This window comes from Carcharhinus amblyrhynchos, chromosome 16 (genome assembly GCF_965287045.1).
Source record: "Carcharhinus amblyrhynchos chromosome 16, sCarAmb.v2.hapA, whole genome shotgun sequence".
Lineage (NCBI taxonomy): Eukaryota > Metazoa > Chordata > Chondrichthyes > Carcharhiniformes > Carcharhinidae > Carcharhinus > Carcharhinus amblyrhynchos.
Window position 1 is genome coordinate 20848092 of NC_137339.1, and position 27392 is coordinate 20875483.

The following is a 27392-nucleotide window of genomic DNA, read 5'->3' on the forward strand; positions in this document are numbered from 1 at the left end:
AGCCACGGTTCAGTGATAGTCATCTCATCTGTTGAGCCAGGAGGCTGTGGATTCAAGTCCCAAGTACGGAGAGTAGGGCATCATTGGAATTGCCGTTTATCGGGTGAGATGCCTACCTTCTTTAATCCATGTGACTCTACTTGATTGGTTAAGCCTGTGGGTAGGGCTAGAGAACTTAAGAAGCCCCCAAAGAAAAGATCGGGCTCAGTGCCGACACTATGGCCATGGTTTTGTGCCCTCAATTATCGCAGGTGCAAACGGTGATGTACAAAACATCACAAGGCTTGGAAAACGAAAACTTGCCAGCAAGACTTTGTTTGCTGATTCTTCCCACCCCCACCAATGTTGATAAAGCATGGAAACATCATTTCATTCATTTAAATATCATTAATGGGCATCCCCGCCTAATGCTCCCCCCACATTCGGAATCCCCCCTTCACCCATTTGATGTGACGTCAGCAATGTTGGCAACTATTTTTCAAAAAAAGGAGCCACGCAAAGGGAACCCACTGGGGGTACACGTGTAAGTTTTGCCTCTGGGGTGGGAGAGGGATATGCCCACAGCTGTACCCTAGCACAGCCAGGGGTCACTGCCAGGGGGCAGTACCAAGTGGGCCCTCTAGGGAGATCCATTGTGAGGGGGTTACCCTTGCCGCTTAGGTGGGGTTTCCTTGTGCATCTTGCAGGATTCTCATTATGTATGTGCAGGGGTGGCATGGCTATATCCATAGATGGGAGGAGGGGGGATTTTCCCATGTCCATGTTGGGGGGGGTACTCTGTATGCAAGTGGGGGCAATCCTGTGTTGTCTATTGGAGATGATCTAGGGATTCACTCCAGCAAGCTTTTTCTATCCCCGCCCCATCAGCATAACACATGGATCAGACGTCCAGGTTTTTTTCTGAAGAGTATCGCATTATCTAGAGAGAAAAGCTGGTTGTGCAGACAAAGCAAACAAAGCCTTCTGCCATTTCCTGCCACTCTTGCTGACAATACCCTGCCCACAAACAACATCCTGCCCTAACTTAACTTTCTCCAAGGATTCAGTGACAATCCCGAGTGAAAGGTCAGTTGTATTACCAGCAGCAACCAGTGCTCCTGGTGGCACTGCTGGGAATGTAGAGCTGCTGCCCTCAGAGTGGCCAGCAGCTCTTGGGGCAGTGGGATGCAAGATTTCTGCTCTCTTGGGGGAAAGTCTTGCAATTAAATAGAAGCAGAAAGTTCTGGAAAGACACAGCAGGTCCAGCAGCATCAGTGGACAGAGAAACAGGCTTAAAGTTTTGAGTCCAATGTGACTCTTCTTCAGAAGTGGAATTGAATGTCCTTGTTGTGGCTGGGAGGCCTGGCAGTAGGGATTGCCATTTAGAGACTTAATTCTGGATTGACGGGGGTGCCACCCATTTTGGTGGCAGACATTGGGCCCTGTGACATCCTCATTAAATTTCAGTCAATGCCATTTCTTACAAAATTTACGAATTATTTATCATATTGATAACTCAGTCTTCTAATGATTCAGATTAATGTCAGGGGCTCCTTATTTTTGCAGCATTTTTAAGACTTGATAGGTCTCTCAGTGGCTGAATCTGGACCAAGTGTTCAACGTTGAATTGCGCCTGACCAGACCACGGTATAGCATCCTCTAAACACACACTGTTTAACTGACGTTGCGTTTAGCAATCAGTCTCTTGTGGCAGTACAAAAATACTTCATTAAACTCCTTTGTTCACTCATACCCACATTGGTAATTAGTAATCGTAATGACCTTCAACAGCTGGTTTACCTGTTTCGCTAGAGTCTTTTTCAAGAGCCTCAGAAATAAATGAGTTTGCCTTTTCATTTGAGGTGCACACCAGATGGTAACAGAAGTGTGCCTTCTGCCTGCCTGTTACCACAGCGAGGCCTGAGTTTTTCTGAGGCCTGAGCCTCAGTTGCAGGCAACTAGTGAGCGATAGACAAACCGTATACCAAGCCATTCAGGGAAGACAGGAAATCAGCAAGCCCTGAAGCTCCGTTTTTAGTTGCATTTACTATATTTTTCTCCCCATATTCCCAGCTCACTGCTTAGATGTTCAGTTTTCTCTGTGCATTATAATGTCACAACACAGCACCTTGTTTCTGATGAGACTGGTACTGAATAATGCATAACTAAATGCATGAGGTGAATTGAAATAACTCAATTTCAAATTTAAAAACTGGTTTCTGTAATTATAGTTCATACCATTGTTTTTGAAAATTGATTCTTATATTGTTTTCTGATCCATAGGGTGTTTCCCACGCTATTTCTTCAAGTTATTTTATGGAATGGAATGGAAAAGTAATATAAAAATGTGCATCTATTTCAATCTTCTTCATAATACATGGAAGTGCTGTAAAGCGATCAATTCTTGGAATGTATAAACGTAGATAAACACCAAAGCAGCAGTGGGATCTATTGGCTACAGAATTTACGATGTGCGATTTTATGTTGCACACAGCTGCAATTTCACTCCTTGCTCGCAGACAATGTAAATTGAACTATGCGGAACTAAGAAAGCTGCTTTTGAGAAACCTCTTGGATTGTAAGAAGCCCCTGATAAAGTGTCCTTTTTTAGTGATAAGCCACCAGAAAGATTTTTAATTTTGGTTGGCAATTTATAATTATGTAGGTCATAGAGACAATATTCTGTGGAAAAACACATTGTGGACATGAAGCTATCTCGTCAGATCCAAGGCAGCGAAACGTCACCAACCTAGTTGAGTTTCCTGAAATTAGTCTGTCAGCTTCCTCTGTGAACGAATTGCTGCAGATACCCAACTGAAGCTTTTGATACTGGCTTATTGAATATCTCGCTTTAGCTGCCACTGCTCGTTAATGTACGTTACTCCAGATTGTCATGCCACACCTAGCTCAGTCTAGCAGTACACAACTTTAATTAACAGCACATTAACATCGACAGGTTATTGTATTGCCTGTATTATTATTTTTTGTCAGCCCCGTAGCTAATTCGTAAGAAAGCTGTTCACTGTGATTGAGACTATCCAGGCCAAGCTGCTCAGAAGTCTGTGTAAGGAAGTTTCTATTCACCTGTTGTGAAGTACACACTCTCTTCCTTTCATAACGCAGATCTACTATCCCTTGATGGCTCAGATTTTGTCATGTGTGGCGAGGGTATGGCAGGGCACAATTGGCCATCGAATTTTAGCAATCTCCTTGTCGGTGGAGATGTCTACCCGCCCAGCATCAGTTTGAGTTTGGCGCCCTCTACAGGTGATCTGAGGCGCAGACAGCAGTGAAGCTGTTCAGCCAAGCAGATTGAAGGAGCTTCATAGATGGCAAAGCAGGAAGCAAAAAGCAGGGAATATAAATTGCATTTAAATCACTGCGCAGGAAGCAAAATAAAGATTGAGCCATAAACATGGGATTAACAGGAAACTTAAAGAGCAAAACGCAACTATATAAAATTATTAAATCATTTTATTTAAAAATCTGCAATACTAATTTTGTTCTGAGGAAATAAGACATGACACTTGTGAAATTATTTTGTATTGAGCCAAAGAGATGGTTCAACAGTAATTTTGACTTACAAACATACAGAGTAGGAGTAAACCACTCAGCCTCTCAAGCTGTTCCACTATTCAACAAGATCATGGCTAACCCGATTGTAACCTGCTTAACTCCTGATAACCTTTCACCCCCATGTTAATCAAGTGGGGGTTATCTAGCTTTGCCTTAAAAATATTCTAAGATTCTGCTTCTGCTGCCTTTTAAGGAAGAAAGTTCCAGAGACTAATGATCCTCTGGGAAAAAAAATTTCTTCTCGTCTCCATCTTTAAATGAGTCAGCACTTGGGTGGAATGATCTGGTTTTGTCCTCTATGTGTTGACCAAGCGAGAAAAGCAGTGTGCCGGTAGCTGGCTGTACAGCTGGCCCTTCTCACCATTTTGTCCAACACTTAGAAATCCTGGAAGCACGTCACACGTCATCACGCTGGCAGAGCAGGGCGTGAAAGAGTCAGCAATGTCAACTTTCCAGATCCCTGCTAGACACAATGGGAACTTCCCTCCCCACGTGCATGGGGACCCTCCTCACTTACACAGGGACACACATATGGAACCACCCCCATGGAATTCCTCAGAGGACAAACCCAGCACGGTAAGCAGTGCCCAGAGCAGTGCTGGGTGCAGTGTCAGGGCATGGTCTGGTCATGTCCCCTGCCTCCTAGAGGCTGTATATACTGTGCGCCACTGGCATGGTCTCTTTGTATGCTTCATATTGCTTTAGGTCTAAAGTAAACCTCTATGATGTGACATGGCTTCATCGGGGAAGAAAATCCCAATGTGAATGGAATGATGCAGCAGGGAAGCCTGTTAATATATTGATAATGTATTTATATGAGGTTCCTCACCTTCCTGGGTGGGAACCTCATTATGTAAATGGCAGGGGAAAGAAACAATCGCACCGCAAGAACTCACCAGCCAGAACCTCACTTTTGGCCTCTTGTGGGATTTTGTGCCCAAGTCGTCATTTGTGCCCGCAGCAAAAGTGTGTTCAAAATCCCAGGCCCTTATTATTAAACAGTGACCCCGAGTTCTAAATTCTGCAACAAGAGGAAACATCTTCTCCACATCCACCTTATCAATGCACCTTTGGATCTTAAAGGTTTCGATCAAGTTCTTCTGACCTCTGTTTGATATAAACCTAATCTCTACAACCTGTCCACAAGACAGCCCACCCATTCTTGGTACTAGTCTAGTCACCCTTCTCTGAACTGCTTCTAATGCAGCCTTCCTTCAATAAGGAGACTGATAATGTAGACAATATTCCAGATATGGTCTCACCAATGCCCTGTAGAGCTGAAGCAAAATCTCCCTACTTTTGTAACCAATTCTCATCACAATGAACAATAGCATTCTGTTAGCTTTCCTAATTACATGCTGTACCTATATATTAGTCTTTTGCGATTTATGCACTAGGACACCCAGATTCCTCTGTATCTCAGAGTTCTGCAATCTCTTATAATTTAGATTATAAGATTCTCTTTTATTCTTCATGCCAAAATGGGCAATTTCACATTTGCCCACATTATTTTCCATTTGCAGATTTTTTCCCATTCACTTAATCTATCTGTGTCCCTTTGTAGCTTCCTTACATTTCTTCACAACTTACTTTCCTACCAATCTTTGCGTCATCAGCAAATTTAGTAACCAGACATTCAGTCTCTTTCTCCAATTTATTTATATAAATAAACAGTTGAGTCTGTGACGCTGATCCCTCTGGCACACCACTTGCCGATCTCAAAAAGATCCATTTATGCCAACTCCCTATTTCCTGTTAGCTATTCAATCATCAGTCTATACCAATGTGTTATCCGTCAAACCATGAGTTTTTATTTTCCACATTCTTATGTTCAGTTACACCTAGTTGCACCAGCCTTACATTTTTCATTGGTATTTCTGTACAATTTCCATCAACAGAGACTGCAACAGTGTAGCTCGTGGAGGAGCAGTGTACCACTGTTAGTAACTCCCCGGTTTCTTTGCGTAACTATTGATGTACAAATGTCAGAAGCTGCTGTTTGTGTCAGAGATAACAATAGGCACTGACAGGCCTGGCACCAGTAAAGCATTTCCCGGGATTAAGAGCAGTTTCATGGGACAATGTAAATTTGCAGTTACTCTACATGATGCTTAGGTGACTTTCATTTTCAAGAGAGCATCACCAGCAGTGTTTTAGAGAAATGGAAAAATATTAAATGAATCTGATTCAATTTCCTGTTTCCTACTGTTCTGCTGACATCTGGTGAAATTTGTAAAATTTAATGTTTAATGCTTGTTCCATTTATCAAACAAAAACTTCTGGGAATTCATGAGCTTTGGGCGAATAACACTAGTTTATAAAAACATGCCTTCAAACCATTTATTTTGCATTTGACTGAAAACATGTTTCAAACAGATCATATAGTTTAAAATCAGCAATGGTCCATTAAAATCCATATATTAATTCTCAGATTAAACCTAATTATATTGCACATATTTAAAGATGTCATTCCTTAGACCTTGGCAAAGCTACATGAATTAGCCATCTCTTATTGCTCTGAGAACGTGGACCTTCCCTGTGTTTTGCTGAGTCCTAATGATGATGGTACTTCCGTTGTGGTGTTAGAGAATTCTACAATACCAACACAGGAATGATGAAGAAACAGCAATAAATGTTCAAATCTCAATAATATGTGGCTAGGAACATGAAGGAGATGGCTTTTCCGACAATACGTCTGTCCTTCTTGGTGACACAGGCCATAAGGAAGGCTCCTAAAGTAACTTGGATGAGTTGCTCCAGTCAATTCTGTACCTCATACACGTCGTGACCACCGTGGTGGTGGAAAGGAGGATATGGAATCCAGCAGCAGGGGCCTCATTTAAGTGCATTGAATATTAATTAAGTCAAGCTTCCTGAGTATTGTTGCTGTTGTGTCTACCCAGGCAATTGGTGAATATTTCATCACATTTTACCTGTAAGCTTTGTAGTTGGATGGGCATTAAGCAATCAGGAGGTGAGACACTCATTGGAGTCCAGTAATCACAATTGTTTTCCTCTGTGTCAAATATAACTCCAGTCATTTGAGAGTTCCCCACACCGCTTCCCACCCCACTTTGTCCACTGTTTTATGGATAAGACTTCAAGGGAAGGCCACATGGGACCATCCACTGAGCTCTTTGGCTGAAGACACTTGCAAACAACCCTGCTTTGCCTTTTGTACTTTGCTGGCCTCCAACATATTTGAGGATGGGAATGTTTGTAGAACACTCAACTCCTGTTAGTTTTCTGGCTATGTCTCACCATTTTCAACTGGATATGACAACGCCAGAGTTTTGATCTGATCAATTGACTACGTGACCACTTAACTCTTCCTATAACCAGTATGGTGGTCACTTCTATCTTGGACAAACATGTCTGGAACAGATTGAATTGGTGAGGTTGAGGGCAATTAAGTTTCTTCTTCATGCTCTTTCTCACAGCCTAACTCTTACCCTGTCGAGCAGCTCTGTTCTGCAATGATCAAGCAACTCAGTTAGTGCTGGTTTATTTAGAATTCAGGTCAGAACCATGCTAGTAACCATGATGGTTACTAGCAGCCCATTGTTTTTAGTGGACATTTAAGTCCATCACCAAGACAGCAATTTGGGCCCTAACTTTCCTGACTGCTTCCCTCTGTTGATGCTCACCAGGGACAAGTACAGAGTCATTGAATGAGGCAGATTATATCAGAGCTTCTGATCAGCAGGTGATCTGCATGACTCAATGATTTGCTGACAGCCAGAGTTAGGTTGAGAACTCTTAGGGTCAGTCCCACCTGACAATCATTGTTTCTCCAACTCTGGTGGTTCTAGACTGCTGATGGGACAACATCTTCAGGGGTAATGGTGGAGATCTCTGGAATGTTGGCTGATGGATTTGATCCTAATAAATATACGATTAAAGTACATATTCTGAAGTTTTTGCTAACAGTCATTTAATTAGGTGAATAATTGCAATGTTAAGATTGAATTTCACTTTGTTTAGAGAACAGTATTTGCTACAGATAATAAAACAATGTGACATTGATTGTACTTACTTTTGGTCCAGAAAGATGATATCAATTGTCAGCGAGTTTACTCTTTTCCCCACAGATGATCATTCTCGAGTACGACTTCAACTTTTAGATGGAGATCCTCATTCAGATTATATAAACGCCAACTACATTGATGTAAGTCGTGATTAATCATTTATCATGTGGAGTGACAACAATGTTCAAATTAAAATACTGTCATGTAGATTCTCAAAATTTTTTACATTTGTTATGCAAAACTGTGCAATCTTGCTGCTTCTTTCTGTTGGGGGTGGATGAGAAGATGTAAGGATTCTAGCCAGTTAACTCAAATTTCTAGCCCTTGTTGTTGGGGCCCAGAACTCACCAGGAAGTCAGGGCAAGTAATCTTTGCACCCTTCCCTCTCCTGTATTGGCCGTATTGTTAGGTTTATTTTTTGTAAGACTCTTCCGCCCTTGATACAAAGGCAAACACCAACCATTGTCAGAATCAAAGTTCTTTATTTGTCCTACGTATGTAGGCTAGCGAACCTTTACTACTTAACCTCCGCTCAGTGCTGGAAGTCAGTTAGTAAAAAGCACATGAAGCAACAAGGCTGACCCCTTTTATACAGTTTACAATCCCATCAGGTAGGTGTGATTTCAAACAAGACTTAAACACACATCATTGATTCAATCAAAAATGTCTAGATTTCAGAGCACATCACCCGATTCAATCAAAAATGAGTAGTTACAGGAATTGCTGCGTAGGAAAGAACATCCTATTAAAATATGCATTTACTATTTACAACCCCCACCCATCAGAACATAAACATTATGTCTTTAGGATACGCCATTTGTTAGCGCAAAAGAGAACATTGCCATGTATTTAGCTAGACTTGCACCTCAGCTGGGCCCAGCAAGCTGGAGCCTGTGGTTAACCTGTTTTGTCAGTTTGGTCCCATGAGCTGTTTCTCTGCCGTTCTTGCAAGCCCAATAGCTCACCTTGCCCTCTTCAGTGGACATTAACTCTTTAATATCTCAGCGTGATCCAGGCACACATTATTTGACAGCATTGTCCAAGCTGTTAGAATTGGGAACACCAATGGTTTCTTAATAGCAAAAGTAGCAGAATTATTTTTTAAGGGGTCAATCTCTAACTGGAACAGCCCGGCACAGCAGATGCCCAGGGGGTACTGTCAATACACCCCTTAAGGCATGACCCATCTGCAGGGGTCCCACACTTGGGCAGTCTGGCAGGGGGGATTTCTCTCCTACTGCATTTCCAGCAGCACAGTAACGCACCGGGAACTTTGGGTCTCCAAATTCTTGGAAACTCTCAGACTATAATTAATGATCACCAAAGCAGGGCTCCGCTCCTCATGTTAGCTGCTGCTGAGCACAGTTCTGACCTGAATTCTAAATAGACAAACTGATTAGGACCAATCTTGTATGACTGCACTGCCAATTGGGAAATTCACCTATTATATGACCACATTCCCAGTCAATTACTCGGGAGCATAGGTTTAAGGTATGAAGGGCAAGATTTAAAGGATGCATGAAGCAGGTTTTTTACACAGAGGATGGTGTGTGCCTGGAACTCGCTGCCGGGGAGGCAGTGAAAGCAGATACAACAATAACTTTTAAGTGGCGTCTTGACAAATACATGAGTGGGATGGAAATAGAGGGATATGTTTCCCTGCTGAACAGGGGGTTTTAGTTCAGATGGGCAGCGTGGTCGGTGCAGGCCTGGATGGACCTGCTCCTGTGCTTCTATTTTCTATGTTCTTTGTTATTTTTAAAATAGAGGAACAGAATTAGTCCATACAGCCTGTCAAGTCTACTTTGCCATTCAATCATGCTTGATAGGTTTCTCAACCTCATTCTCCTGCTTTTTCCTCATAACCCTTCATCCCTTTACCAATCAAGAAGCTACCTACCTCTGACTTGACTACACTCAATTACCTGATCTCCACAGCCTACTGTGGCAATGAATTCCATTGATTCACCACCCTCTGGCTGAAGAAATTCCTCCTCATCTCAGTTCTAAAGGGTCGTCCCTTTACCCTGAGGCTGTGCCCTCAGGTCCTAGTGTCTCCTACTAATGGAAACAACTTTCCCATGTCCACTCTATCCAGGCCTTTCAGTAATCTGTAAGTTTCAATGAGATTCCACCCCACCGCCCCCCCCGCATTCTTCTAAACTCCATCCAGTACTGACCCAGAGTCCTCAAACGCTCCTCAGTCGTGCATCTACAAATTGCTTCTGCCAGAAGCATCTTTTATGTCTTGCTGGTGGATAAGGGTCCTTCCCAATATCATGGGTTACAGTTTGGCCCTACCTACTAGGAATTGATGAGAAAATTGTAATTTGCAGATCATTATTTTACAATAAGTGCTATCAGTGAAGTTCCCCAGAGGTCGTTTGGAAACTTACATTGCCTCTGAAGTGTCTAAAGGAAACCAATTATTGAACTACAAATAATTACAGATTTGCATGCGTGTTATTTACTTTTAACCGCATCTCTTTTTTCTACCGTTTTGATTAAGTGACCATCTACATTCCCTTGTATTTGACAAGTCACTGAATGAAGAAGTGTCAACTTGTGTTTGAAGTTACTAGATTCAAGTTTATGCATTTGATTTCCTAATGTAAAGTTTCACTCAATGAGAATGTACATTAGGTTCCATGCAATATTTTTATGTGAGCCTCACTCAGTTTTGCATCTTTCCTCAGATGAACTTTGGTCAGATAGTTCTCTGTGTTGAGAATGTGGAATTTGTAAAACCTACCCTTGCATCTGAACTGCATTCACTACAAAGATGTTCTTGTTTTCTTCTCCTGTTCATTCGGTTTCTCCTTTGCTTTTCAGGGTTACCACAGGCCACGCCACTACATAGCTACTCAAGGTGAGCATAATAAGGACCAAATCCTCATACACTGCATATTTTGAATGTTATTCTTAACATTCCATGCTTCGCTTTATTTGTAAAAATTCAAAAGGAATTGCTTTGAAAAGGAAAGTTAGAAATGTGATGGTTATTTTAAGTGTTTCTGTTTTGGGACAACAGATAATTAGTTTCAGATTAGAATGTTTGAAAGAAGCACAGCGTCATTTTATGGCTACATGTTCTTGGATGCAAAAACTATGTTGTGTCATTTCATGAAACATGTATGAACAGAACTGAACGTCATTTGTTGCAGGAGCCTATTACGATTTAAGATATAATTGACACAGAGACAGGTTTGTGTTTCAGTCCCGTTGCAAACGAAACAATGCCATTGTGAATTGCGACAGTTATTCCATGCTCATGTTCAATACTGACTGCAGAGTTTGGAAATTTTGAAGCAGTAAGATTGGACAGTGTTACCTGGACCAAGATGTGCATATGTTAGATGTAATGGCCGCCGATTGCATGTGCAAATTGAACTGCCCACATAGAAAAGTGAGATCCCTGCACAACACAACCTTTTTAATTGGAACTATGTATTGTTCACATTTGCCTCCAATGTTTATAAGTGAATATCATTATTTGTTAACTTGGGAGCTGATAAGGTCAGGCTGATAAGGTGAAATGTCATTCTCACAGTCCTTTATTTATTTCTATTGATCTTTGAGAATTTCCAGAAACCAGGCACCCACAGCCTATTGGGCAAGATCATGGACAACTATATTTAAATCCTTCTTCATTAGAGAGTGAAACTACTTGCCTAGATCTTTTCATCCTACAATTTCCCATTCAACAGTCAATTTTATTGTATTTCCCCTTGCGTTAACAGGGTGGTAACTGCCTTAAAATGGAGTCAATAGCCAAACCTCCTTGTTAACCTCAATGATGGAGGAGGTACTATTCTGAAAGGGGTATAAATCTGGGCAGTCAAAGCACCTGCCTATTTCAGCTGATAGATCTATGTCAATTCCTAGGACCTTGGTCACTTTTTTTTTGTAGGAAATGAACAAAGCATGACTTTTGTGCGTGCTCCAATCATTTATATGATGGTCAGAGCAACATGATGGCCAGGTTATTTCTGAATAGCCAGAGCAGCAGGGGTGCACCTCTGAGCCCCATAAAAAACATCTGGATTGCTGCTGTTGTAAGACCTAATTATCTGCAATCTCAACCCCTACTCCATCCCGTCCTTGCCCCTTCCTGTTGGTGGTAGTTGAGATAGACCAATACTTCCCAATCGTGCCTGTTCCTTCACTGTGGGTGAATGGCCAAAGATAGGTTGGCCACATAAAGATTAGAATCAATACTAATTTTTAAAAATGTCTTCAAAATTATTTTTTCAACTATGTATTAGCTCCTGCTGCCACCACTTGCTCTATTGTGAAATTCCAGAAGATGTTGCATTATAATTATAGATGTTATAAAGATGAGTTTATTTGATTTCTCCATTTGCTGAACTATATTCATCGTAATGAAATGTATCCCAGGACGTTGCGGGCGGCTAGGGAGGAAATTGCAGGACCCCTAGCAGAGATATTTGAATCATTGATAGTCACAGGTGAGGTTTCTGAAGATTGCAGGGTGATGAATGTTTCAAAAGGGCAGCAGGGAAAAGCCTGGGAACTAAAGGCCAGTGAGCCTCACATCTATAGTGGATAAGTTGTCAGAAGATGTTTTGAGAGGCAGGATCGACAGGCATTTAGAGGTGCAAGGACTGATCAGGGATAGTCAGCATGGCTTTATGAGTGGAAAACCATGTCTCAAATTTGATTGAGTTTTTTGAAAGGGTAACCAAGAAGGTTAATGCAGTTGATGTTGTCTACATGGCCTTTAGCAAGGCCTTTGACAAGGTACCACATGGTAGGTTGTTGCATAATGTTAAATCACATGGGATCCAGGGTGAGGTAGCTAAGTGCATACAAAATTGGTTTGATGATAGAAAACAGGGTGGTTGTAGAGGGTTGTTTTTTAAACTGGAGGCCTGTACCAGCGGTGTGCCTCTGGGGTCGCTGCTGGGTCCATTGTTTTTTGTCATTTATAGTAATGATTTGGATGTGAATTTAGTAGGCATGGTGAGTAAGTTTGCAGGTGACACCAAGATTATCCTGTTGCAATTCTAGATAACCTCCTTCACTGTCCACTGGACAGTGAAGGAGGTTATCTAGAATTGCAACAGGATCTTGATCAATTGGGCCAGTGGGTTGGCAAATGACAGATGCAGTTTAATTTAGATAAATGCAAGGTGATGCATTCTGGTCGACCGAATCATTGCAGGATTTATTCAATTAATGGCAGGGCACTGGGGAAAGTTGTAGAACAAAGAGGGGCAGGTTCATAGCTCCTTGAAAGTGGAGTCACAGGTGGACAGAGTGGTGAAGAAGGCATTCGCCTTGCTTAGTTTCACTGGTCATAACATTGAATACAGGAGCTGAGATGTCTTGCTAAAGTTGTACAAGACTTTGGTAAGGCCACACTTGGAATACTGTGTATAGTTCTGGTCAGCCTATTATAAGAATATTATTAAACTAGAAAGAGCGCAAAAAATATTACTAGAACACTATCAGGACTTGGTGGTTCGAGTTATAAGGAGAGGCTGGATAGACTGGGACTTTTTTCCTGGAGCGTAGGAAACTTAGAATGATCTTATAGAGGTCTATAAAATAATGAGGGGCATAGATCAGCTAGAAAGGCAACCTCTTTTCTCAAAGACAGGGGAGTCTAAAACTAGAGGGCATAGATTTTGGGTGAGAGGGGAGAGATACAGAAGTGTCCAGTGGGGCAATTTTTTCACACAGAGGGCGATGAGTGTCTGGAACAAGCTGCCAGAGGTAGTGGAGGCGGATACAAATTTGTCTCTTTAAAAGCGTTTAGACAGTTACATGGGTAATATAGGTATAGAGGGATATGGGCCAAGTGCGGGTAATTGGAACTAACTTAGGGGTTAAAAAAAGGGGCAACATGGACAACTTAGGCTGAAGGGCCTATAGATCTCTAGAACTGTATATTGGCCAATTTTTTGAAGACTTGGCAGAATTTAGAGTCGATCAAGAAAGCCAGGACCTGCTTCATAATGTTTTTGGAAATAAGATCATCTGGCATTAAAAATCTTCATCAGAAGACTGATCTATTTTAAAGTGGAAATAGCTTCTGACAAAACACCATCAATCTTCCCCAATACCTAAATAGATTGCTACAATTTAGACTGATGGAGCAGCCTTTTCTTCTATCCCTACGGAAAATGTGTATTAAATATGAATGCTCCTCAACAGCTAAATGATTTATAATCTGTAATACCTCTGAGATTTATAATTGAATTCGCAGTCTCCTTTAGACCTTCGCTAAAGGGAAGGGCAATCAAGACGTGAAATGATAGTTGGTTCCTGCCTGTCTTGTACTTATCTTGTTTTTCCACTCCACCACATACTCTGGGGAACATTCAGACCTGTCCAAAAGCAATTTTGTCTTTATGCAAACCTGTTCAAGTTGCAAGTTAATTTTGTGATAATTCTACTGGCGGATCTAAACTTGCACAAGTGGCGACGTACCTATATGCATCTTTCAAATCCTCTCTCCTCGTTAGAACAAGTGCTCTGCTCAGCGTCAGTACTGAAGGATCTTTTGTTGTAGGTTTAGCTTAGGAGTCAAGAGAGAAAGATGGAAATGTCACTTAACATCCTTTAGAGGAGAATGTTAATTTGTCAAATTACCTGCAGTTTTGTAATCATTTCTGAACTCTACTTGATTGCAATGGTTGGAACTCAGTGTCAGTAAGTCTGAGGTGAAGCATTGAGGTAAAAGAAAATAACTACAGTAACTAAACTCTTGCAGGCCAGTGTTGGCCTTGTTTACTGCACTCTGTCAGAAGCAGGCCTCATCAATCAGGTTAGAGCACTGTTCAAACTTCTAGGCATGAAGCTGTGAGGCAGCGGAAGCACTTGGAGGTACAAGTTCTCACAACATTAAAGGCAGCACCCATGCTGATAAAGTTGGAAAGTAAAAAGTTAATGGGATTCTATGTTTTATGATACTTAACTTGTCAGAGGACAACTTGGGTGGACTGGGCCTGTATTCACTGGAATTTAGAAGAATGAGGGGTGATCTAGAGTTCATAGCATAGAGTTTATAGAATCCCTACAGTGCAGAAGGAGGCGATTTGGCCCATGAAGACGGCACCGATTCTCTGAGAGTAGCTTACCCAGGCCCACTCCTGCTCCTTATCCCTGTAACCCCACACGTTTACTATGGTTAATCCATCTAACCTATACATCTTGAGACACCTTAGCACGGCCAATCCACCTATCCACCTAACCTGCACATCTTTGGATGTTGGGAGAAAACCGGAGCACCCGGAGAAAACCCACACAGACACGAGGAGAACATATACTGGCCATGGGCTGTGCCAAATGGGTGGGGCCTATTGGGAACTGTGCCTGATGGGACAAGGGTGGGTGGGGCAGGCCCTCTGGAAGCGATCGGTGGGGGTGGTGGGGTTTCACTGCCACTCTGCAGTCAGGATCGGTCAGGGACGGAGGCCAGCTATTGGGGCTGGCCATCGGGATAAGGGAAGGGGCAGCCTGCTGGGGGTGTTGGGGCTGCAGGAAGATGTGGGGGGGGGCCCGGATTGGGGGCAGGGGTGGCAAGCGTTCGAGGTAGGGAGGGTGTCGAGACTGGCCCGAGAGACCAGAGATCGGGCCATGCGAAGGTGAGAGGGCCAGCATTGTGAGAGCTGTGAGGCTGGCCAGTGACTGAGCTGGCCAGCAATTGGGAGGCCGGTAAATAGGGACCACTGCACATGCGCTGTTCTCAGCGTTGACAGATCAGCACGTGCAGCGGCCCACACAGCACCATGCTGCCGACCTCTTGGATGGGAATTGGCCCCGCCCACCGATTTCTGGAGTGAATCATGCAGGTGCTCTCTGCAATGCAGAGAGTGTGGGAGATTCATTTTTAAACTTCCATTGGAAAAAGCCAATGTGATTTATTTCAGTTTTCACGTGAATTCAATGCTTAGAATTTTTTTGGGAGAATCCCCCACAGTCTCTGATTTAAAAAAAATCTATTCAATACACTGAGGTCCCTGCAACTAATCTCTCTTACAAACAAATATTGATATTCTATAACCACTTGGAGCTGTCAATCAAACTGTTCAACAGGCACTTCACAGTGATACTGTTCAGTTGTAAAATCAATCATGCAGCAAATACAATAATGATAGCCTTTGGGTTTATTTCAACAGACAGAGTGAAATAGCAAGCACTAATATTTTTTAAACTCCATACATTTTTCAAATTTAAAACCCAACAGAGATAAGTCCCTTGACAGCTTTTACAGTTCTTTGACAACTTTGACAGTTGTAATGAGTTTATACATTTTACACAGAATCATGTTTACTTCTAAAAATCCCAAAGAATACATGGCCTGTCCTAAACATGCCCCAGGACCATATCCAAAGTGGTACCTTATGTTATAATTCACTCTCATTCATTGTGTAAATTTCCTTAACATGGTTTTTTTTCCACATAAGCCATGAGAACATAGGCTCAGGCTTCCCTTTTCCCACAGATGGAAAACTTAAGAATAATGCTTTAATAATAATAACAGTAACAATAATAATAATAATGTCCTTTCCCCATTTAGTAACAGCTATTTGCACTTAAACCAAAACATACACTTCTTTGTAACAGGTTTGCAACATTAACATCTCACCTCTTCAAAAGGATACCCTGAATATCCAAATGAATCCACAATGTTCAGATCTTCTCCTCCTTGGTCTAATCTGCAGACTTCAGGTTTCAGATCCCTGCCTCACCTAAGATTTATCTGGACCGCTGCCTCGGTGAACTACTGTTGTGCAATTTAGGACTCGGGCGCTTCCCTTCTGCATACAAATTCTGGATCGAGCCTCCTGTTGTATTGGCTCTCATTCTATTTATCCAGTGCTGGTCCCCTGCCCACAGATATCCAATACACCACATCAACTTGAAAAAACGGTAATCTACAGTGGGTGTAAATAACCAAGTAAGGACTGGATAGAAACTCTCTCAACTGAAGTAATTATGGGGAAAGATTTAAGTTCTCACCATCATCAACAACAACTTCCAAAGTGCTGATAATTAGGGACCAAAATGGCCTCCCTCTCCACTCTAATCATTCTGTAATTATCAAACAAACCTGGATAACTTTTTTTTTTGAGGCTTTGAATTATCACTAAATCTGCATCTGGTTTCTCACACATTAATATTGATCAATGGAAGATTGTAGACTATTTTGCATCCTATTTAACAGCTTATTCCTCACTGCACCTTATCCAGTGCTCCATCACTCTCTGTAATTTATCCAGTGCTCCATCACTCTGTAATTTATCCAGTGCTCCATCACTCTCTGTAATTTATCCAGTGCTCCATCACTCACTGTAATTTATCCAGTGCTCCATCTCTCACTGTAATTTATCCAGTGCTCCATCTCTCACTGTAATTTATCCAGTGCTCCATCTCTCACTGTAATTTATCCAGTGCTCCATCATTCTCTGTAATTTATCCAGTGCTCTGTATCTCACTGTAATTTATCCAGTGCTCTGTATCTCACTGTAATTTATCCAGTGCTCTGTATCTCACTGTAATTTATCCACTGCTCTATCATTCACTGTAATTTATTCAGTGCTCCATCACTCACTGTAATTTATCCAGTGCTTCATTACACTGTAATTTATCCAATGCTCTATCATTTGCTTTAATTTATCCAGTGCTCCATCACTCACTGCAATTGGTCCAGTGCTTCACCACACTGTAATTTATCCAGTGCCATCACTCATTTTAATTTATCCAGTGCTCCATCTCTCACTGTAATTTATTCAGGGCTCCATCACTCACTGTAATTTATCCACTGCTTCATCACATTGTAATTTATCCAGTGCTTTATCACTTGCTCTAATTTATCCAGCACTCTGTCACTCACTGCAGTTGGTCCAGTGCTTCATCACGCTGTAATTTATCCAGTGCCATCATTCACTGTAATTTATCCAGTGCTCCAACATTCACTGTAATTGATCCAGTGCTCCAACATTCACTGTAATTGATGCAGTGCCCCATCATTCACTGTAATTTATTCAGTGCTCCATCTCTCATTGTAATTTATCCAGTGCTCCATCGTTCACTGCAATTTATCCAGTGCTCCATCACTCAGAGTAAGTTATCCAGTGCTTTGTCTCTCATGACAACCTGCCCAGTGCTCCAGCTGTCACTATAATTTAACCAGTGCTCTATTTCTCACTACATATTATCCTGTGCCTTTTCTCTCACTGCATTTTATTCAGTATTCCATCTCCTTCTTTTCCTTTACTTTTATTGAATGTATTAGAACTATCTTATATTTATGGACCCTAGCTTTGGGCTCTTCCACAAACTGAAGCAATCTCTCCACATCCACCATGACGGACACATTCACTATTTTAAAGGCTTTTATCAGATCACATATCTTCTCGTTGTAATTTTTCAACTCTGGTCCCAACCTTGTAAATGATTTTTGCACAATCTATAATCCTACTACTTGAAAGTATGGAGACCAGGACCGTGCACAGTATTCCAAAAATGTCCTGCCCAGTGTGCCATACATGTTTAACATAACCTCACAACTTTTGAAACCTAAACCCCTGGAAATAAATTCTAGTACTTTCTTAACATTTGTACTTGCTTTGCTAACCTAGATTACCACTTTTCATGACTAGTTTACTTTTATCACTAGATTTCTTTGACCTTCTGCCCCATTTAATTTCTTATTTTCTAAGATGTTATGTATGGTAAATCAATGCATCTCAGTGTGATTAGTCACATGATGTTCTGTGACATCACCAAGGCACCAAGAGATTTCTATCTCTCTTCCATCACTTATTTCATTTCCGTCTAACTTTGGATAAACCCAGAACCTTTGCGTATTCCCTTTCATGAATAGGAAACCTAGTTTCAGTTCTGGGATCTTTTCCACTCCAGTATCATCTTGGAAATTTTCCATCCTCATCAGAAATTTGTGGACCCTTTTTGTAGATCTTGACTTTTTTTTTGTGCCCCTTTGATTTATCATGTCCAACACACCTTCGTTATGTGGCACTTCTTGCCACAGCTGTTACATTTACCTTCTCTGCCCCAAAGGTCATGTGGAGAGTGCCCCATCTGAACACATCTATGGCATGGTTGCATTTTAAAAGGTTTCTTTATGTCAGTTCCCATCTTAAATGTTTTGGTTCCAGCTCCAACTTGAGAAGCTCTTCAGTGGCCAATTCTATGGACACAGCGAGTTTTAGTGATAGAGCACTTTTGATGAGCAATCATTTTGAATTGCTTCATTTTGAAGTCCATAACCAAAAGTTGAGCCAAACTCGCAATTCTTCACTCACCTTCTTAATGTTGCTATAAATTGCACTATATTTTCTTCCTAGCTCCATTGATGCAATCTGAATCTCTCAACAGTTATTAGTGGTTTAGATGAAAAGTGACTGCTAAGAATCTGGGTGGTTCCTTTATAGGTTTTTCCACCCGACTTCTTGGGATGCAATAACGTAAAGGCATTCAGCTTCACTGTGCTAAGGAAAGTAATTACTTTAAGTTCATCTTGTATCCTGTTTGCTGCAAGATAACATTGAAATCTCTCGTCATAAGCTTTCCATGTTTCCACACTTTCCTCAAACACTTCTGTGGCACCACCTTTACCCACCAAAATAGTAATGATTCTTAGGTCATAGTACTTATTTAACTTTTTCTCCCCTCTTATTTCTTTCTCTCTTCCAAATTTAGTTTGTGTTAATCACCAGTTTTGTTCCTTACTGTTATGTTTTAGGGCTTTAGCCTGTTCTTCAGTAAACAGCATAAGTTTAGATGGTCACACTGTGAATACTTAAGAACATAAGAACAAAAGAAATAGGAGCAGGAGTAGGCCATCTAGCCCTTCGAGCCTGCCCCACCATTCAATAAGATCATGGTTGATCTGTCGTGGCTCAGTTCCACATTCCTGCCCTTTCCCCATAACCCTTAATCCCCTCTCTAATCAAAAACCCATCAACCCGCGTCTTAAAAATATTTAGTGAGGTAGCCTCCACCACTTCAACGGGCAGAGAATTCCAGAGATTCACCACCCTTTGAGTGAAGAAGTTCTTCCTCAACTCCGTTCTAAACCGCCCCCCCTTTATCTTGAGGCTGTGCCCCCTAGTCCTACTGTCCCTTCTGAGCGGGAAGAGTCTCTCCACCTCTATCCTATCCATCCCATTCATCATCTTATATGTCTTAATGAGATCTCCCCTCATTCTTCTAAACTCTAACGAGTACAAGCCTAGTTTATTCAGCCTCTCCTCATAGCTCAACCCCTTCAACTCCGGCATGATGGAAGTGAGATAGAACCCTGGGAATGCCTCTGGTGACATCAGAACATATCATGTGACGAATCACACTGAGATGCATTGGTTTGCGATACAAAAGGTAAGGAACTGCGTAGAGGCACAGCAGTTAGCACTGCCACCTCACAGTGCCAGGGATCCTTGTTCAATTCCGGTCTTGGGTGACTTTGTGTGGAGTTTGCATGTTCTTCCCATGTCTACATGGGTTTCCTCCAGGTGCTCTGGTTTCCTCCACAGTCCAAAGATTTGCAAGTTAGGTGGATTGGCCATGATAAATTGCACTTTGGTGTCAGGGAGATTCGCAGAATAAATACAGGGGATTATGAGATAGGGCCTGGGTGGGACTGTTGTCGGTGCAGGCTCAATGGGTCAAATGGCCTCCTTCTGTACTGTTAGAATTCTATGACCAGCAATCTTTCTATTCTCCCTACTATAGGAAATGTATCACTTAGCTGCCCAGTCCACAGGTTTTCACATGTCTTTGTGCAGTGGCCCATCTCTCACTCCACTTTGTCTCGTGCCTATTCCCCTATTTCATTGTACCTGAGGAAATGTTGTTTGCTGCACAAATATATAGCCTATCTCTCACTGTATCCAATCCCAATTTTTGTCTTTATCTAAAACCTTGCTTCCTGCTCAGCTTCATCCAATATTTACTTTCAACACCACCTTCTCCAATACCTTATCTTCTCCCCCCACAATATCCAGTGCCTTAAATTACCACTGCACTTCGTCCAATGATAGTCTCCTGCTCCATTTTACCCAGCTCCTGTTGAACTGTGTCCAGTCCTATTTTCCCTGGTTGGAAGTGGAGGAATCATCTTATAAAGCAGCTACTTCTCAAGGAAGTGTACAAAGCAACACAGCTAGATTCAAAATGCAGCTCCTTCTGTTGGCCATTTCAGAAGGTTGCGGTAGTTTTTCTGAGGTTACCATTTCAGTGTTTCATTGAGGACAGTGTTGTGCTCTTGGCTGGTGCCTCCGCCACTTGGAACTGGGTTGCCAGGGTATTAGTCTGGGATGGATTCAAACTTATTACCAAGATGAAAGAATAATTTGTTAATTCAGTGCACCAGTGTGTTTCCCAATGTCTTTTTCCCCCCGAGTTTCATTGCTTCTCAAGGCACACTCTGGCTGAAAGAACAGTATTGATCAAGAATCTCTTTGTATCTTCCAACAATAGCAGGGCAGTAGTTTTCTGTAATGATGGCAATGAATCAGCTAAGGAGGAGATAATATGGCTACAGTAATAGAGCATCCAGCTGTGCCATTATTTTGTAAATCACTTGCATTGTGCTAAAAAGAAAAACCATTAAATCTCACATTACATGTAGCGTGCCTGGAGTTTAGGGGAATATTATGTGATTCAGAGAAATAACACATTACTGCAGGTGCTGCTCTGATGCAGTGTAATATCTTTATATGCTGCAACATAGTCCGAAAGTTCACAGGAAAGCGTTATTAATGTACAGTGGCATTTTCTGCACCATTGCGCTTGCGAGGTACATGGGCACTGAGCAAACAGTTAGTTACTTTGCATATTCTGAGCCTAATCCTATCATTATGATTCTCCATTGAAATCAGTATTCTGAAGCATTATTCTCAACCAGAACATTGTTAACAGAATTAAAGATAATCGTTATTAATAGATATGCTAAAACTACAACTGCGTAGCTGATAGGATTAAGAGCATATATGTATAAGATAATTTGGAACCTCTGTGGCAGCTTTGATTAATTAGCCAATGTAGCTTTTCCAAAAGCCTTTTTCAATCTAGGCACTCTTCAGCATCCAGTCGCTCAACGCAATCTTATTTTAAACTTGTGTAATGTATTTTGATTTATCACACATATATGCATGTGTGACAATATTGTGCATAAACTGTGCACCAATATCTTCAAACAGCATAGCATGGAATCAGGGCAGCACAGTGGCACAGTGGTTAGTCATGATGTGGACATGCCGGCGTTGGACTGGAGTAAACACAGTAAGAAGTCTGACAACACCAGGTTTGAGTCCAATCAATTTATTTGATAGTAAACTCACTAGCTTTCGGGGCTAGTCCCTTCGTCAGGTGAATGGAGAGTTCTGGCCTCAGACACAGCATATAAAGCACAGACAGTTTACAGATTACTAATTAGTAATCTGTATCATTATGATACTGATTACTAAATTACTGATTAGTAATTATGCTTTCCTAAAAAGTGAATTTAATTTAAAATAAGCTAAAACAGAAGCACTTCAGCTTAGCTTATCTTAACTGTTTGGGTAGCTGTCATTTGAAAATGATGCAACAAGCTTTTACTAAAATAGAACAATTCATTACACTTTTTAACCCGAACACAAATTTCAACTGGTTGAAAAGTTATCAATGAGTAATTTTCTGACCAATTAGGGGAGGAGATGGCATAGTGGTATTGTCAGTGGGTTAGTAATCCAGAGATCCAGGGTAATGTTCTGGGGACCTGTATTCGAATCCAGCATGGCAGATGGTGGAATTTGAATTCAATAAAAATCTGGAATTAAAAATCTAATGATGACCATGAAACCATTGTCAATCATTGTAAAAAAAACCCCATCTGGTTCACTGATGTCCTTTAGGGAAGGAAATCTGTCATACTTGCCTGGCCTGGCCTACATATGCTGTAGTTAACTCTTAAATGCCCTCTGAATTGGACTAGCAAATCATTCAGCTCATGGACAATTAGGAATTGGTAATAAATGCTTCATGAATAAATAAAAGAAAAACTACACCCCCAAACCTTATCCCCACTGCCAATTCTACCAAACCGTGAAGGAAACCTTGCTTGTTAAAAGTGTACATTGAGAGATTCCAGTGTTCACAACTCACAATACCATCAGGACATAAGAAATAAGAGCAGGAGTAAAGCCTGCTCCACCACTCAGTAAGATCAAGTTGATCAAACTGTGGCTTTAACTCCACTTACCAGCCTGACCCCCAACACCCCATTCCCCCACCATAACCTCTGATTCCTGTAGATCAACAATCTGTCTAACTCAGCCTTAAAAATATTCAATATCATATCCTGCACTGCTCTCTGGGGTAGTGAATTCCAAACAGTAACAACCCTCAGAGAGATGAAATCACTCCTCGCTTTTGTCTTAAATGGGACACGCCTTATTTGAACCTTTGCACTCTCTAGATTACCCCCAGAAGGGAAAACAAAGTCTGTCAAGTCTCCTCAAAGATCTGACTCATTTCACATTACATTCTATAAACTTCAATGAATATTGATCAGGTTTTGACGTACAACAGCCAGGATTCTCCCAAAACAAAACTAAGTGCCCAATAGTCAGGAAAAAAGGAATATTTCCTGCCTGTTTTTTGGGTGTACTCGCTTGAATCAATCTTCAACACTGTGAGTAACACAGAGTGCCTCAACATGATTCATTCTGAAAAGCAGGGATTGGGGCCTATTCCCCAAGAGGCTGGCAGCATAGCGCTGAGCGGGCCACTGCGCATGTGCTGATCTATCAGTATGGAGATTGGCACATGCAAACTGGCCTGCCCATCACCAGCCTTTGAATCACTGGTCTTTCCCGCAACCCCTGATTGCTGGCCTTCCTGACCCCAAACCCCCTCCCCACCCAATCGCTTCCTTACCATAATCCACGCCCCCCCAGGACAAACTGAGATCCACCCCCCAGCGGGCCAGCCCTGACTTCCTCCCCCCCCCACGCCAGCCCCGATCTACCCACCCAACAACCAGCCCCTACCCCTTCTTCCCAATAATCAGGCCCAATCCACACCCACCCCCCCCCCCACCCACCCAATGGCCAGCCCTGATCGCCCTTCCTCCTCTCTCATCGATCCTCCTTGCAGAGCAACAGCATCTCCTCCTCCCCCATGAACACCCCAGTAGGCCCCACCTCCAATATACCCCATCCTCTCTGGCCCCCACACCCCTGTTACTGCCCAGTGTCTGGTGGGCAGTGCCAAGGTACCCAGTGGGCAGTGCCAGTTTGCCTCAATGTCCTCTGTCAACTCCAGTGGGCTTTCAGAAAAGGCCAGTGATCAGGAGGCCAGCAGTCTGGGCTACTGCACATGTGCCAATCTCCGTGCTGACAGATCAGCACATACGCAGTTGCCCGCTCAGCGCTATGCTCTCAGGCGGGAGCAGCCCACCACTTTTCAGCATGAATCATTCTATGGCACTCTGTATTGCTCAGAATGTCAGAGATTCATTCTGGTAAAGTACACCCACAAAATAGGTGAAAAATACTGCTGCTTTCCTGCCCCTGAGGCAATTAGTTTTGGGATTTGGGGATGGCATGGTGACACATGGTTAGCACTGCTACCTCTCAGTGCCAGAGACCCGTGTTTGATTATAGGCTTGGATCACTATATGTGCAGAGTCCATAAGTTCTCCCCGAGTCTGCGTGGGTTTCCTCAGGGTACACCGGTTTCCTCCTACACTCCAAAAGACGTGCTGGTTAGGTGCATTGGTCATGCTAAATTCTCCCCCAGTGTACCCGAATAGGTGCCACAGTGTAGCAGCTCAGGGATTTTCACAGTAATTTCATTGCCGTGTTTACATAAGCGTATTTGTGACACTAATAAATAAACTTTAAACTTTTGTTTTGTCTGGGAGAATCACGGCTGACATCTATTGGTTCCAATTTCATTTATTCATTCCTATTTGGAGGATTATGCATTGTTCACTGATATGAAGCAAAGACCCTCCCATCGCACCCACCACAAGAGTTGTAGTGGGTGGCGTTTGGGCCATATTTTGGGTGCCAGGTAGCACTGCCAGGTTGTCATTGCCAGATGGACACTGCCCAAACATGTCCCTGACTACTAGGCGGCTTCGGTGGTTTCCAAGCTCCGCTGGTGTGGCCATCATGCCTAGGCTCCCTTTGTGGAGATTAGTGGTGAGTCTCACCAGCTTCTCACTGCGTCCGAGGGTTGGAGAATCCCGGGACCAAGGAAAATCTGGCCTCAAACCGACTAGGCATGTTTAAATACATATTTTTGTATGCTAATCTGGTTGGAATCAAATTCCATGCCAGCGTAGTGGCTGGGGGGATTGCAATGGGGTTCCCACTGGTGAGGAACACACTAATCCCTTCACTGTGACTCTCTGACCCCACGTCACCCCAACACGATCGGCTGCAAGCATGATGTGACCTGAAGATCATGGCCATCTTGTTTGGAAGGTCAACGTTTAGTCTGGCTCCTGCCTTAGTTCAGACAAACCATTCATCATGACATTATTTCCCTAGCCTAAACAATGGATCCCATTCTGGTGTAATGTCTCTGCTCCTCAAACTGATACATGTGTGATAATGTCCATCTCTCCTTTTTGTTTTTAATGCTTGGTTGTATAGTGGCTGATATCCAGGGCCATCAGCTCCAGTGGTCTCCCAGTTTCTTTAATTGGGTTGTCTGATGGCCACTGTTTTGTCTTTGAGATGATAACATCCCAGTGTCTCGGTTCCAATATCGACCTATTTTGAATATTAACCCCTTACAGTCCAGTTTCAGGTTTGGCCCATTAGTTCCCAGTATTTATGTCCCTGAAGCTTTTGGCACTTTTATATTTAATAAAAGTCCAGTTAGTTTGGGGGGTGGGGGGAGGAATAGATTATGTTCAATTAAAAGAATAGACAATGTCTCACTTCCGTTCTATTTTGTTTTTGATGATCTCAGAGGGCATTTGCAGAACAAGGGCCAACCTGAGCTGTATTGCTTCAGTAAACATTGGCACGGTAGCACAGTGGTTAGCACCGCTGACTCACTCGCCAGGGACCCGGGTTCATATTCCCAGCTTGGATCACTGTCTGTGCAGAGTCTGCATGTTCTTCATGTATCAGCATGGATTTCCAGTTTCCTCCCACATTTTGAAAGACACGCTGGTTAGGTGCATTAGCCATGCTAAATTGTCCCTCAGTGTTCCCAAACAGGCACCAGAATGTGGCAACTAAGGGATTTCACCAGGGGATTGCTGTGTTAGAGTACGCTGACTTGTGACATTAATAAATAATAAACTTTGAGAGCTCCACTAGATGGGCGCAAAAACAGACAGTCAGGCTTTAGTATGTTTGCCCAGTCTTCAATCTGCATTCCTGTCTGGCAAAACTGGGGCTACATTTTTAAACCAAGATGAATAACTCTCAGCAAATGAATGAGCCTTTATAACAAGTCCGGGCCAGAGGGAACCAAAACAAAGATAGTTTGGATAGAATTTCTGTTTCAATTAAATTACTCTCCAGATACATGAATTAAGTGTTAGCCAATATCTTTTGTTCCCATTCATGATGAGATAGGAAAGTGAGTTCTGTATACAATGACTTCTCCCTGATTACCTCCAACTAATATTGAGAAGTAGAAATTACTGGAAAAATTGATTCAGATTTAGAGGTACATAACACTGAGATTTTGCAGAAATCTGATGATGTTAATAACTGCTTCTGTCATCTTGGAACAGTGATTCACATTTCAAACAGCTCGTTAACTCTCTCCTGACCTCGCACATTCAGCCATATTTCCATGGTGCACTGTGGCTGCAAAATTAAGAGGGCATTTGATAAATGTCTCCAGGTTCATAAAAGGTTACAATGAAGTAACGATGATAAGATTGTTTCCACTATTTTCCTCTGAGTGCTCTGGTTTCCTCCCACAGTCCAAAGATACGTTAGGTGCATTGGCCAAGCTAAATTGCCCCTTATTGTCCCAAGATGTGTAGGTTAGGGGGATTAGCCATGGGAAATGCATGAGGTTATAGGGATAGGGTGGAGGGGAGGGCCTGGGTGGGATGGGTAGTACGGACTCAATGGGTTGAATGGCCTCCTTCCTCACTGTGGGAATTCTGTGAAAAGGCTGCGGATTTAAATAGACTAAAAAACAAATTAGAAGAGGTTTTGAAAGCTTTTGTGCACGTAATGAGGTTAGAACATGGAATATTCTGCCATCCAGTATTGCTGAATAGAGTCCATCGTGTTTTTTGCTGAGAGAAATAGAGTTAATTGAAAAGGCAAAATATTAAAAGGGCCTGGAGAGCAAATAGGACACTGAGTAATCCGCGTAAAGCAAGAGGCCCTCTATCCTTACTGTACTGCAAAAATCGCACAAATAGGACAAAACCAAAATACTGGAACTCTTAAATAAAAGCAATAGATGCTGGAAAAATCCAACAGATCAGGCAGCATCTGTAGAGAGAGAAAAAGAGTTAATTTTTCAGCTAATGACCTGAAAGATACAGTGAGTTTTAAGCAAATACAGAGGTAGGGAATGAAGAGAAGGGAAGGCCAGTAATAAGGCAGAAAGAAGAAAATGTCAAAAGGCATGATGCTGCACAGCAAAGGAGATGGTTAATACAGCACCTTGGTCAATTCACCAAACTAATCTGTATGGAGATGCAAGGAGATGTGGAGTTGGTGGGTGATGGAGCTTCAGTATGGGCAAGCCAAAATTTGTATATCAAGCAGGAATTAGGATAGAATTAGAAGAGGAGAATGACTTTCAATTTGAAGAGATTCTCTGGACTTTTTT

At 42.2% G+C, this 27392-nt stretch overlaps 1 protein-coding gene across 5 annotated transcripts in view; it reads left to right on the forward strand.

The window, feature by feature from the left end:
* Window positions 1-27392, forward strand: part of LOC145353875 (receptor-type tyrosine-protein phosphatase T-like) — a 1296999-nt gene that overhangs the window by 1206280 nt on the left and 63327 nt on the right. For all 5 annotated transcript variants that reach the window (XM_080204786.1, XM_080204787.1, XM_080204789.1 and 2 more), the window contains 2 exons: window positions 7647-7723; window positions 10416-10452. In XM_080204786.1, coding sequence (XP_080060912.1) covers window positions 7647-7723; window positions 10416-10452 — 114 coding nt within the window. The remainder of the gene's footprint in view (window positions 1-7646; window positions 7724-10415; window positions 10453-27392) is intronic.